At 36.9% G+C, this 13,874-nt stretch overlaps 2 protein-coding genes and 1 pseudogene across 2 annotated transcripts; 2 read left to right on the plus strand and 1 right to left on the minus strand.

Moving 5' to 3' along the window:
- Positions 1–5,483: 5,483 nt before the first annotated feature.
- LOC149887546 (histone H2A, orphon) lies at positions 5,484–5,926 on the minus strand. Its single transcript, XM_090087651.1, has one exon. The coding sequence runs from the start codon at positions 5,871–5,873 to the stop codon at positions 5,484–5,486; it is 390 nt and encodes a 129-aa protein (XP_089943777.1). The 5' UTR covers positions 5,874–5,926.
- Positions 5,927–6,167: 241 nt separating this feature from the next.
- Positions 6,168–6,572, plus strand: LOC149887547 (late histone H2B.L4 pseudogene; annotated as a pseudogene).
- A 1,591-nt stretch (positions 6,573–8,163) lies between these two features.
- LOC149887548 (histone H3) lies at positions 8,164–8,574 on the plus strand. Its single transcript, XM_090087652.1, has one exon. The coding sequence runs from the start codon at positions 8,164–8,166 to the stop codon at positions 8,572–8,574; it is 411 nt and encodes a 136-aa protein (XP_089943778.1).
- Positions 8,575–13,874: the final 5,300 nt, after the last annotated feature.

Below are 13,874 nucleotides of genomic sequence, written 5' to 3' on the forward strand. Positions count from 1 at the left end.
GACCCGGTACCGTAGCTTTGAGAGAGATCCGAAGATACCAAAAATCGACAGAGCTCCTAATCAGAAAACTACCCTTCCAGCGATTGGTTCGCGAAATAGCTCAAGATTTCAAGACTGACTTGCGTTTCCAAAGCACCGCCGTCATGGCCTTACAAGAAGCTTCAGAAGCCTACTTAGTGGGTCTCTTCGAAGATACCAACTTGTGCGCCATCCATGCAAAGCGTGTCACTATTATGCCAAAAGACATTCAGTTGGCGAGAAGAATCAGAGGAGAGCGAGCTTAAAAAATGGTGCTTCTAAACAAAACGGCTATTTTCATAGCCACAAATCTGTTAAAAACGTTGTCGGCTTAGTGCCTTAAAACAAAACAAAACAAAAAAAAAAACAACAAACAAACAAACACAAAGTAAACAAGTTCTACGCCTGGAACTTTGTTTTTAGAAAGATGTGTGGCTATGAAAATAGCCGTTTGACAAAAAGCGGGGTAGGTTAGGTTATTTCTTTTCCACTTTTGCGATGGTTTTCTTGGCTGCAGCTTTCTTCTTAGGTGTCGCTTTCACTTTCTTTACTGCGGGCTTTTTAGCAACCGGTTTCTGGGCGCTCTTTTTTGCGGGAGTCACTTTTTCTTAGGAGTAGCTTTTTTCACTTTCTCTTTTTGTGCGACTTTTTTCACTGACGCAGCTTTCTTTTTGGCGTGCTCTTCTTTTCAGCAGGCTTCTTTACTTCTTTGGCTTCTTTTTTGTGCTTCTTGGCGACTGCAGCAGGCTTCTTTAACGGTTTGGGCTTAGCTGCAATTCTAAAAGAACCCGACGCGCCAGTTCCTTTCACTTGTACGAGCTCGCCAGCAACCACCATGCGCTTTAAATTAATCTTGACTTGCGAATCGACGTTTTCACCCACCTTGTTGTTGGCCTTGACGTGCTTGGCGATAGCTTGTCTTGACGACCCTTTGCGTTCTTTAAGCGAATTAATAGCATCGACAATCATCGCCTTGTAGGGAGCATGATCAGCAGGCTTTTTAGGCGCAGACTTCTTGTGGCCTTTTTCGGAGATGCAGCTTCAGTCATTTTTTTTTTGTCGTGTTTCAGAGAAACGTTGCGTTCGTTTTTATAAAACTTCTAGATGTTTAGATGTTTTTATTTTTCAAGCGGAGTTTTATGCGGACTGTCGAGGAGACTTTTTTTTTTTTTTTTTTTGCTCCACCGTCAGACTGCAAAGTGTGTTTTCGTGTTGACAGGCAAACCTCCACAGCTCGCGTCTCTCGCTCTCTTAAAGCTTCATTAGTTTTGAAATCTTCTAAAGAATAGTGACGCTTTGTAAATTGCGGCGTTTCGGTGCCACAGCATGTTAGAAGCGAAAGGTATCGCATCAAAACATCGAAAAAATAGTCTTTAAAAGCAATCGAGTGCGCGCATGGCCAAATAACATCAGCGCTACTTACTCTGGACAAAGCAGCTTAATTTCATCAAGAAACTGAACCATATGGCTTCCCAAAAAAGCTTATGCCAATCTCTTCTAAGCATTTGGTACCATACAAACTCAATAGAGGCGAAGGGCACAAACACGCGCGATTGCTGGAATATTTAATGCGTTAGCAACGCGTACTAACGACGATTTTTAGTTCAGACCAATTCTTTTTCTAAACACAGAGACACAACAAAGAACATTCCATGAAAAAGGAACACTATGTTGTGCTTATTCGTGTTCGTTAACAAAAACGATCGAAGGCTAAAACTGCGATAACGCAGTCAACATATATAAAGTCGCGGACACTAGAAAAAAAGGAAAAACTTAGCAACCTGAAAGTTCTGGACATCGTAAAAAAAAAAAATAAATAAAAAATAAAATTCATTATGGAAGGTAACGGTAAAAAAACGTTTGAGGAGATAAGAGAATGAGTGACGAATGCACAATACGGGGTCCATTCGGTTCTTCGTCTTCATAGTCATCGTTCGAGCGAAGCTTGGTGTTTTCTTTACAATTGTGCAGTCTTGGGAAGGCATGCAACTTTTGTTCAAGTTCATAAAGGCAAAACTGAATTAGAATATGGCGATTTTAAAAGATGCTCTACATTTCCGTTTGCTTTTCAAAGTGCAAATTTCGCTTTTGATTTCATGCGCTCATAACTGGCATTTCAAAAATGACACTTTAACACTCGTGAATCGTGAATTTGGCGGCTTTTGCATGATGCAAAGTTATTAAAATCGCGCGAGGCATCAGTTATAAGGTGTTCACAACCGAAGTTATTGCAGATCAATTCCATCTCTCGTTTTTTCATTTTCAGAAAAGTTCATTTTTCTCCGCTTTATAACATCATAACCATTAGGCTTAGCTGCTTTAGCCTTAGCGAGGTCCTTGACATTAGAAAAGCACCAGTTGGAATTTATTTTTGCTAAAAATAAAGGCTAACAAATGCAACAGAAATATCTATCTTGCAAGGAACTCGTTCATAATTGAAAAACAAATACAAAGTCAGCTACTTAGTTAGTTAGTTAGTTAGTTAGTTAGTTAGTTAGTTAGTTAGTTAGTTAGTTAGTTAGTTAGTTAGTTAGTTAGTTAGTTAGTTAGTTAGTTAGTTAGTTAGTTAGTTAGTTAGTTAGTTAGTTAGTTAGTTAGTTAGTTAGTTAGTTAGTTAGTCTCTCAGTGAGTTAGTTGGTTAGTTAGTTAGTTAGTTAGTTAGTTAGTTAGTTAGTTAGTTAGTTAGTTAGTTAGTTAGTTAGTTGGTTAGTTAGTTAGTTAGTTAGTTAGTTAGTTAGTTAGTTAGTTAGTTAGTTAGTTAGTTAGTTAGTTAGTTAGTTAGTTAGTTAGTTAGTCTCTCAGTGAGTTAGTTGGTTAGTTAGTTAGTTAGTTAGTTAGTTAGTTAGTTAGTTAGTTAGTTAGTTAGTTAGTTAGTTAGTTAGTTAGTTAGTTAGTTAGTTAGTTAGTTAGTTAGTTAGTTAGTTAGTTAGTTAGTTAGTTAGTTAGTTAGTTAGTTAGTTAGTTAGTTAGTTAGTTAGTTAGTTAGTTAGTTAGTTAGTTAGTTAGTTAGTTAGTTAGTCTCTCAGTGAGTTAGTTGGTTAGTTAGTTAGTTAGTTAGTTAGTTAGTTAGTTAGTTAGTTAGTTAGTTAGTTAGTTAGTTAGTTAGTTAGTTAGTTAGTTAGTTAGTTAGTTAGTTAGTTAGTTAGTTAGTTAGTTAGTTAGTTAGTTAGTTAGTTAGTTAGTTAGTTAGTTAGTTAGTTAGTTAGTCAGTTAGTTAGTTAGTTAGTTAGTTAGTTAGTTAGTTAGTTAGTTAGTCTCTCAGTGAGTTAGTTGGTTAGTTAGTTAGTTAGTTAGTTAGTTAGTTAGTTAGTTAGTTAGTTAGTTAGTTAGTTAGTTAGTCTCTCAGTGAGTTAGTTGGTTAGTTAGTTAGTTAGTTAGTTAGTTAGTTAGTTAGTTAGTTAGTTAGTTAGTTAGTTAGTCTCTCAGTGAGTTAGTTGGTTAGTTAGTTAGTTAGTTAGTTAGTTAGTTAGTTAGTTAGTTAGTTAGTTAGTCAGTTAGTTAGTTAGTTAGTTAGTTAGTTAGTTAGTTAGTTAGTTAGTTAGTTAGTTAGTTAGTTAGTTAGTCTCTCAGTGAGTTAGTTGGTTAGTTAGTTAGTTAGTTAGTTAGTTAGTTAGTTAGTTAGTTAGTTAGTTAGTTAGTTAGTTAGTTAGTCTCTCAGTGAGTTAGTTGGTTAGTTAGTTAGTTAGTTAGTTAGTTAGTTAGTTAGTTAGTTAGTTAGTTAGTTAGTTAGTTAGTCTCTCAGTGAGTTAGTTGGTTAGTTAGTTAGTTAGTTAGTTAGTTAGTTAGTTAGTTAGTTAGTTAGTTAGTTAGTTAGTCTCTCAGTGAGTTAGTTGGTTAGTTAGTTAGTTAGTTAGTTAGTTAGTTAGTTAGTTAGTTAGTTAGTTAGTTAGTTAGTTAGTTAGTTAGTTAGTTAGTAGTTAGTTGGTTAGTTAGTTAGTTAGTTAGTCAATCAGTTAGTTAGTTAGTTAGTTAGTTAGTCAGTCAGTTAGTTAGTTAGTCAGTCAGTCAGTTAGTTGGTTAGTCAGTCAGTTAGTTAGTCATTCAGTTAGTTAGTTTGTATCTTAGTTAGTTTGTTAGGTACTAAGTTAGGCAGATACGTGAAAAATGACGATAGATGACGATAAATGAGGACAATAATTAAAATGTAGCTACTTTGTAAAATCTTATTACTTTAACTAAAGTTTTAGTACTTTGTTAAAATAGCATGAGAACTAACGCTACCCCACAAGCTTTTTAAAGTTCTTTTTTAAGGTTTCAGCAACCCATCCGACGTTGCGAGAAACACCTGATAGTTACTGTGAAAAAAGGTATTGGCCAACAACTCGACTGTCGCGTTTTATTCTTTCCGGGTTTTAGGGACGGGTCATTTAGAAAACAAAATGTAAAAGAACTAGAGCGTCGTAACTTTGTTATATGTTGAGTTTTGTGCCCGTCGCAAGTTTGACGTGTTTTAATTGAAGGAATGTTTAGTTCTAGCTTTACGTTTTTTTCCTTTAATGTAAAATAAAGGGTTGTCTGCGCATGCTGTGATTTTTGTTTCGACTTTGTCAAGTGTTATGACTTTGATCATTTGCTTTATTTCGAAGTGTCTCAAGAGTGTGTCAGCTTGGAGTATGTATGAGTTTTCGACAGCGGACGTCTTTGTCTTTACCCCTCTTGTTTGTTAGACATGACGTGCAATGACCCGTTCACTTCTTTTCGTTGACGTTTTTTTTCGCATTTCAAAAAACTACTGACCAAGAGAACGTGCGCAGAAGAAAAATGACAAGGTAAAACCAACAACAAAAAACCATGCAATTAAGGATTACACACAGACAAACACGCAAGTGTAAAAACGGAAATTTTTTTTTTTTTTTTTTTTTTTCGTGCTGCCGCTTTTTTGTTTGTTTTTTTTTGTTTTGTTTTGTTTTTGTTGCTGCTGCTGATGCTAATGCCGTCACTGCTGCTTAACCTCGCTCTTTGTTTTTTTCTCCGCTAAATATACTTTTTTGCTGAAATCCTAAGGGAGCTAAATTCTTACGGAGGCGCTTAAATCTTCTTTGTTATTTTCCTACAGCCTATAGATGGTCGCCAATCTGGGCACGTGCGTGTTCACTTTTTATTCAAGTTACGTTGGATCCTTTCAAAACTTGGAATCTTGAACATGCACGTGACCTGTGAGGTAACCGAACTGTTTTTTCTCCCTCAGGTTATAACTTAAAACGTTTCAAAGATGGCGTGTAAACCCCACCATGTATTTTTTTGTAACGGGATGCGTGTGCTCTTTTTATCCCCTAACAGCTTTAAAAAGAGATTTTGAACCCCCCTCCCCTCCCTTCCTTACACACACACACACACACACACACACACACACACACACTTCTTTATATTCTCCTTAGTGTGTTTAAGCTCATGCCGTCATGTTTTTAACAGATGTGTGGCTATGAAAATAGCCTTTATTTTTTATCTTGTGTTCAGAGTACCGTTTATTTGGCTGCTGGTTTTGGAACCTTTTCGTTCTTCTTGGGAAGCAAAACGGCTTGTATGTTTGGCAGCACACCGCCACTGGCTATAGTAACACCTGACAACAACTTGTTCAACTCTTCGTCATTGCGAACAGCTAACTGTAAGTGTCGAGGAATGATTCTAGCTTTCTTATTGTCACGAGCAGCGTTACCGGCCAACTCCAAAATTTCGGCGGAGAGATACTCCAAAACAGCAGCTAAATAGACAGGTGCGCCTGAACCGATGCGATTGGCGTAGTGTCCTTTGCGCAAAAATCGGTGAACACGACCGACTGGAAACTGAAGTCCGGCTCTGAACGATCGAGTCTTTGCCTTGGCTTTAGCTTTTCCTCCTTTTCCACGTCCTGACATTTTAATTTCTTACACTGAGAAACAACGAGAGACAACCTAGAGATATTTGTGCGCGCTTTGAAATCAACTTACAAAATTCCTTTTTCTTATCAAAAACATTTGGTCTCGAACTGCACTTTTTTTAACGAATAGAAAAACTCCGTCAAACAATGCGCAAATTAGTTAATCTTTGAAGAACCAATGAGCTTGCGAGAAACAGAAATGTTCTCGAATTGGAGACCACAACTGCGCTTTATATAGGAAGTGATTCGGTTGCTTGTAATTTCAAATTTCAATTCTCTAAAACTCGTCGACATGTCTGACGCTCCAAAGGCCGGAGGAAAACAAGCGCCCAAGGTGGCCAAAAAGGGGGAAAAACGCGCTGGTAAGAAAGGCGGCAAGATCGCTGGTACTGGAGACAAAAAGCGCAAGAGAAAGAGGCGAGAATCCTACGCCATTTACATTTACAACGTCTTGAAGCAAGTTCACCCTGATGTTGGTGTTTCTTCCAAAGCGATGAGCATCATGAATTCTTTCGTCAACGACATTTTTGAAAGAATCGCTTCAGAAGCTTCACGACTAGCCCTCCAAAACAAGAAATCAACCATCTCTTCGCGTGAAATTCAAACAGCTGTGCGCCTCTTACTTCCCGGTGAGTTGGCCAAACACGCAGTGAGCGAAGGCACCAAGGCTGTTACTAAGTACACCAGCAGTAAATAGATGGAGCGCTATCTAAACGGCTATTTTCATAGCCACACATCTTGTAAAAGCATTGTACGCATTAGAACGCCTTAAATTGTAGTAGAGAGAAAGTACTTAAAATGCAATAGCTAGGCAGCCATTGTTTGCTCGTTTTAAATTGCGACACCGCGTCTAAAGAGCGAGCGCTTTTCTAGACTTGCTTTTTTTGATGTTTAAACGTATAGCTTTTGCATCCACTTTGGATACAAAAAGTTATTACAGTAGGTAAACGCGTGAGAAAATCTTTCAACAACTACTTGAGCGCCACCTTTTTGCTTTTGATCAAAACCTTAGCCCTTATGACCCACCCATCGTTATTATTTGCTGCTACTACCACACTTTTGCTCCTTTTTTCTTTTTTCTTTTTTTTTTTTTTTTTCAAATGTATTGCGCGCATCTTTAGGAAATCAGACTTAAAGCAGCGCTTTAGATAAAAATCACCTTTCTAGCCCGATGATGGTGAGCAAAACACTTTATGTGTCAAGCGTCTACTCTAAACACTCAGTTAAACTATGCCTCGCTAAAAAACATTACTTAGAAATCAATTCAATTGCTTTTCATTTCGATTGAAACAAACTGAAACTGGTAAACTAAACCGTTTTTACACACCCCCTCTGCTTATCGCGGTGCAGCGTTCAAGTTCTAGATTGCCTATTAACGTTTAAAACAGATGTGTGGCTATAAAAATAGCCGTTTTTGATTGCTGAGGTGTTCCCCTTTTAACCACCAAAGCCGTACAATGTGCGACCTTGTCTTTTTAATGCGTAGACAACGTCCATAGCGGTGACTGTCTTTCTCTTGGCATGCTCTGTGTATGTTACAGCGTCGCGAATAACGTTTTCCAAAAAGACTTTTAGAACGCCTCGAGTCTCCTCGTAGATAAGTCCAGAGATACGCTTAACACCACCGCGACGAGCTAGACGACGTATGGCGGGCTTTGTGATTCCTTGGATGTTATCACGTAAAATCTTGCGATGACGCTTTGCGCCTCCTTTTCCAAGTCCTTTTCCTCCTTTACCGCGACCAGACATGATTAAAATTGTTTGAAGTTCAATTACTGTCTTTTTGCGTTTCTTTTTGTTTTTATTATGCGCTGGAAGCGCGACTTTTACCCTACATAGATGGAAACATCTTCGTCAAACAACCAATCGCAACGGTCCTTCGTCAAAAAGCCATCTGAACCAAAAAAACAAAAAAAAAAAAAACCAAAACAAACTGCCTTGTTTTTAACGCGCGTTTTCGCATTTAACGCTTTTATCCGTTCGCAAACAGAGCAGAAAAGTTTCTTTTCGGAATTCCACTACGTCGACCTGTCTTTGAAGTGTTTAAAAAAGCAGAAATTGTAGAGGCGAGACAAACGCGCTCTCTTTTCCCGTAGCCAAAAAACACGCCTACGTGGCCTTAATGCCTTATTTTGCATTTGTACTTGAACCAATCAAAGAGCACTTTCTTAGCACCAATCAGAATGCAGCTTTAAGTCGCGGCAAAGTCTAAAAATGTCAACAAAACGCGTTAAATTGAAAAACTTCAAAAGTTCAACTTAAACTGATAAGTGTAAGCGTAACTTACAATGGCCCGCACAAAACAAACAGCTAGAAAATCTACCGGCGGTAAAGCACCGAGAAAGCAGCTGGCAACAAAAGCAGCAAGAAAGAGTGCCCCGGCTACCGGCGGAGTAAAGAAACCCCACAGATACCGACCCGGTACCGTAGCTTTGAGAGAGATCCGAAGATACCAAAAATCGACAGAGCTCCTAATCAGAAAACTACCCTTCCAGCGATTGGTTCGCGAAATAGCTCAAGATTTCAAGACTGACTTGCGTTTCCAAAGCACCGCCGTCATGGCCTTACAAGAAGCTTCAGAAGCCTACTTAGTGGGTCTCTTCGAAGATACCAACTTGTGCGCCATCCATGCAAAGCGTGTCACTATTATGCCAAAAGACATTCAGTTGGCGAGAAGAATCAGAGGAGAGCGAGCTTAAAAAATGGTGCTTCTAAACAAAACGGCTATTTTCATAGCCACAAATCTGTTAAAAACGTTGTCGGCTTAGTGCCTTAAAACAAAACAAAACAAAAAAAAAAAACAACAAACAAACAAACACAAAGTAAACAAGTTCTACGCCTGGAACTTTGTTTTTAGAAAGATGTGTGGCTATGAAAATAGCCGTTTGACAAAAAGCGGGGTAGGTTAGGTTATTTCTTTTCCACTTTTGCGATGGTTTTCTTGGCTGCAGCTTTCTTCTTAGGTGTCGCTTTCACTTTCTTTACTGCGGGCTTTTTAGCAACCGGTTTCTGGGCGCTCTTTTTTGCGGGAGTCACTTTTTTCTTAGGAGTAGCTTTTTTCACTTTCTCTTTTTGTGCGACTTTTTTCACTGACGCAGCTTTCTTTTTTGGCGTGCTCTTCTTTTCAGCAGGCTTCTTTACTTCTTTGGCTTCTTTTTTGTGCTTCTTGGCGACTGCAGCAGGCTTCTTTAACGGTTTGGGCTTAGCTGCAATTCTAAAAGAACCCGACGCGCCAGTTCCTTTCACTTGTACGAGCTCGCCAGCAACCACCATGCGCTTTAAATTAATCTTGACTTGCGAATCGACGTTTTCACCCACCTTGTTGTTGGCCTTGACGTGCTTGGCGATAGCTTGTCTTGACGACCCTTTGCGTTCTTTAAGCGAATTAATAGCATCGACAATCATCGCCTTGTAGGGAGCATGATCAGCAGGCTTTTTAGGCGCAGACTTCTTTGTGGCCTTTTTCGGAGATGCAGCTTCAGTCATTTTTTTTTTGTCGTGTTTCAGAGAAACGTTGCGTTCGTTTTTATAAAACTTCTAGATGTTTAGATGTTTTTATTTTTCAAGCGGAGTTTTATGCGGACTGTCGAGGAGACTTTTTTTTTTTTTTTTTTGCTCCACCGTCAGACTGCAAAGTGTGTTTTCGTGTTGACAGGCAAACCTCCACAGCTCGCGTCTCTCGCTCTCTTAAAGCTTCATTAGTTTTGAAATCTTCTAAAGAATAGTGACGCTTTGTAAATTGCGGCGTTTCGGTGCCACAGCATGTTAGAAGCGAAAGGTATCGCATCAAAACATCGAAAAAATAGTCTTTAAAAGCAATCGAGTGCGCGCATGGCCAAATAACATCAGCGCTACTTACTCTGGACAAAGCAGCTTAATTTCATCAAGAAACTGAACCATATGGCTTCCCAAAAAAGCTTATGCCAATCTCTTCTAAGCATTTGGTACCATACAAACTCAATAGAGGCGAAGGGCACAAACACGCGCGATTGCTGGAATATTTAATGCGTTAGCAACGCGTACTAACGACGATTTTTAGTTCAGACCAATTCTTTTTCTAAACACAGAGACACAACAAAGAACATTCCATGAAAAAGGAACACTATGTTGTGCTTATTCGTGTTCGTTAACAAAAACGATCGAAGGCTAAAACTGCGATAACGCAGTCAACATATATAAAGTCGCGGACACTAGAAAAAAAGGAAAAACTTAGCAACCTGAAAGTTCTGGACATCGTAAAAAAAAAAAATAAATAAAAAATAAAATTCATTATGGAAGGTAACGGTAAAAAAACGTTTGAGGAGATAAGAGAATGAGTGACGAATGCACAATACGGGGTCCATTCGGTTCTTCGTCTTCATAGTCATCGTTCGAGCGAAGCTTGGTGTTTTCTTTACAATTGTGCAGTCTTGGGAAGGCATGCAACTTTTGTTCAAGTTCATAAAGGCAAAACTGAATTAGAATATGGCGATTTTAAAAGATGCTCTACATTTCCGTTTGCTTTTCAAAGTGCAAATTTCGCTTTTGATTTCATGCGCTCATAACTGGCATTTCAAAAATGACACTTTAACACTCGTGAATCGTGAATTTGGCGGCTTTTGCATGATGCAAAGTTATTAAAATCGCGCGAGGCATCAGTTATAAGGTGTTCACAACCGAAGTTATTGCAGATCAATTCCATCTCTCGTTTTTTCATTTTCAGAAAAGTTCATTTTTCTCCGCTTTATAACATCATAACCATTAGGCTTAGCTGCTTTAGCCTTAGCGAGGTCCTTGACATTAGAAAAGCACCAGTTGGAATTTTATTTTTGCTAAAAATAAAGGCTAACAAATGCAACAGAAATATCTATCTTGCAAGGAACTCGTTCATAATTGAAAAACAAATACAAAGTCAGCTACTTAGTTAGTTAGTTAGTTAGTTAGTTAGTTAGTTAGTTAGTTAGTTAGTTAGTTAGTTAGTTAGTTAGTTAGTTAGTTAGTTAGTTAGTTAGTTAGTTAGTTAGTTAGTTAGTTAGTTAGTTAGTTAGTTAGTTAGTTAGTTAGTTAGTTAGTTAGTCTCTCAGTGAGTTAGTTGGTTAGTTAGTTAGTTAGTTAGTTAGTTAGTTAGTTAGTTAGTTAGTTAGTTAGTTAGTTAGTTAGTTGGTTAGTTAGTTAGTTAGTTAGTTAGTTAGTTAGTTAGTTAGTTAGTTAGTTAGTTAGTTAGTTAGTTAGTTAGTTAGTTAGTTAGTTAGTCTCTCAGTGAGTTAGTTGGTTAGTTAGTTAGTTAGTTAGTTAGTTAGTTAGTTAGTTAGTTAGTTAGTTAGTTAGTTAGTTAGTTAGTTAGTTAGTTAGTTAGTTAGTTAGTTAGTTAGTTAGTTAGTTAGTTAGTTAGTTAGTTAGTTAGTTAGTTAGTTAGTTAGTTAGTTAGTTAGTTAGTCTCTCAGTGAGTTAGTTGGTTAGTTAGTTAGTTAGTTAGTTAGTTAGTTAGTTAGTTAGTTAGTTAGTTAGTTAGTTAGTTAGTTGGTTAGTTAGTTAGTTAGTTAGTTAGTTAGTTAGTTAGTTAGTTAGTTAGTTAGTTAGTTAGTTAGTTAGTTAGTTAGTTAGTTAGTTAGTCTCTCAGTGAGTTAGTTGGTTAGTTAGTTAGTTAGTTAGTTAGTTAGTTAGTTAGTTAGTTAGTTAGTTAGTTAGTTAGTTAGTTAGTTAGTTAGTTAGTTAGTTAGTTAGTTAGTTAGTTAGTTAGTTAGTTAGTTAGTTAGTTAGTTAGTTAGTTAGTTAGTTAGTTAGTTAGTTAGTTAGTTAGTTAGTTAGTTAGTTAGTTAGTTAGTCTCTCAGTGAGTTAGTTGGTTAGTTAGTTAGTTAGTTAGTTAGTTAGTTAGTTAGTTAGTTAGTTAGTTAGTTAGTTAGTTAGTTAGTTAGTTAGTTAGTTAGTTAGTTAGTTAGTTAGTTAGTTAGTTAGTTAGTTAGTTAGTTAGTTAGTTAGTTAGTTAGTTAGTTAGTTAGTTAGTTAGTCAGTTAGTTAGTTAGTTAGTTAGTTAGTTAGTTAGTTAGTTAGTTAGTCTCTCAGTGAGTTAGTTGGTTAGTTAGTTAGTTAGTTAGTTAGTTAGTTAGTTAGTTAGTTAGTTAGTTAGTTAGTTAGTTAGTTAGTCTCTCAGTGAGTTAGTTGGTTAGTTAGTTAGTTAGTTAGTTAGTTAGTTAGTTAGTTAGTTAGTTAGTTAGTTAGTTAGTCTCTCAGTGAGTTAGTTGGTTAGTTAGTTAGTTAGTTAGTTAGTTAGTTAGTTAGTTAGTTAGTTAGTTAGTCAGTTAGTTAGTTAGTTAGTTAGTTAGTTAGTTAGTTAGTTAGTTAGTTAGTTAGTTAGTTAGTTAGTTAGTCTCTCAGTGAGTTAGTTGGTTAGTTAGTTAGTTAGTTAGTTAGTTAGTTAGTTAGTTAGTTAGTTAGTTAGTTAGTTAGTTAGTCTCTCAGTGAGTTAGTTGGTTAGTTAGTTAGTTAGTTAGTTAGTTAGTTAGTTAGTTAGTTAGTTAGTTAGTTAGTTAGTTAGTCTCTCAGTGAGTTAGTTGGTTAGTTAGTTAGTTAGTTAGTTAGTTAGTTAGTTAGTTAGTTAGTTAGTTAGTTAGTTAGTTAGTCTCTCAGTGAGTTAGTTGGTTAGTTAGTTAGTTAGTTAGTTAGTTAGTTAGTTAGTTAGTTAGTTAGTTAGTTAGTTAGTTAGTTAGTTAGTTAGTTAGTTAGTTAGTTGGTTAGTTAGTTAGTTAGTTAGTCAATCAGTTAGTTAGTTAGTTAGTTAGTTAGTCAGTCAGTTAGTTAGTTAGTCAGTCAGTCAGTTAGTTGGTTAGTCAGTCAGTTAGTTAGTCATTCAGTTAGTTAGTTTGTATCTTAGTTAGTTTGTTAGGTACTAAGTTAGGCAGATACGTGAAAAATGACGATAGATGACGATAAATGAGGACAATAATTAAAATGTAGCTACTTTGTAAAATCTTATTACTTTAACTAAAGTTTTAGTACTTTGTTAAAATAGCATGAGAACTAACGCTACCCCACAAGCTTTTTAAAGTTCTTTTTTAAGGTTTCAGCAACCCATCCGACGTTGCGAGAAACACCTGATAGTTACTGTGAAAAAAGGTATTGGCCAACAACTCGACTGTCGCGTTTTATTCTTTCCGGGGTTTTAGGGACGGGTCATTTAGAAAACAAAATGTAAAAGAACTAGAGCGTCGTAACTTTGTTATATGTTGAGTTTTGTGCCCGTCGCAAGTTTGACGTGTTTTAATTGAAGGAATGTTTAGTTCTAGCTTTACGTTTTTTTCCTTTAATGTAAAATAAAGGGTTGTCTGCGCATGCTGTGATTTTTGTTTCGACTTTGTCAAGTGTTATGACTTTGATCATTTGCTTTATTTCGAAGTGTCTCAAGAGTGTGTCAGCTTGGAGTATGTATGAGTTTTCGACAGCGGACGTCTTTGTCTTTACCCCTCTTGTTTGTTAGACATGACGTGCAATGACCCGTTCACTTCTTTTCGTTGACGTTTTTTTTCGCATTTCAAAAAACTACTGACCAAGAGAACGTGCGCAGAAGAAAAATGACAAGGTAAAACCAACAACAAAAAACCATGCAATTAAGGATTACACACAGACAAACACGCAAGTGTAAAAAACGGAAATTTTTTTTTTTTTTTTTTTTTTTCGTGCTGCCGCTTTTTTGTTTGTTTTTTTTTGTTTTGTTTTGTTTTTGTTGCTGCTGCTGATGCTAATGCCGTCACTGCTGCTTAACCTCGCTCTTTGTTTTTTTCTCCGCTAAATATACTTTTTTGCTGAAATCCTAAGGGAGCTAAATTCTTACGGAGGCGCTTAAATCTTCTTTGTTATTTTCCTACAGCCTATAGATGGTCGCCAATCTGGGCACGTGCGTGTTCACTTTTTATTCAAGTTACGTTGGATCCTTTCAAAACTTGGAATCTTGAACATGCACGTGACCTGTGAGGTAACCGAACTGTTTTTTCTCCCTCAGGTTATAACTTAAAACGTTTCAAA

This window comes from Hydra viridissima, unplaced genomic scaffold, assembly GCF_058129835.1.
Source record: "Hydra viridissima isolate aposymbiotic clone 2 unplaced genomic scaffold, HvirCarnegie_v1 scaffold_5, whole genome shotgun sequence".
Classification (NCBI taxonomy): domain Eukaryota; kingdom Metazoa; phylum Cnidaria; class Hydrozoa; order Anthoathecata; family Hydridae; genus Hydra; species Hydra viridissima.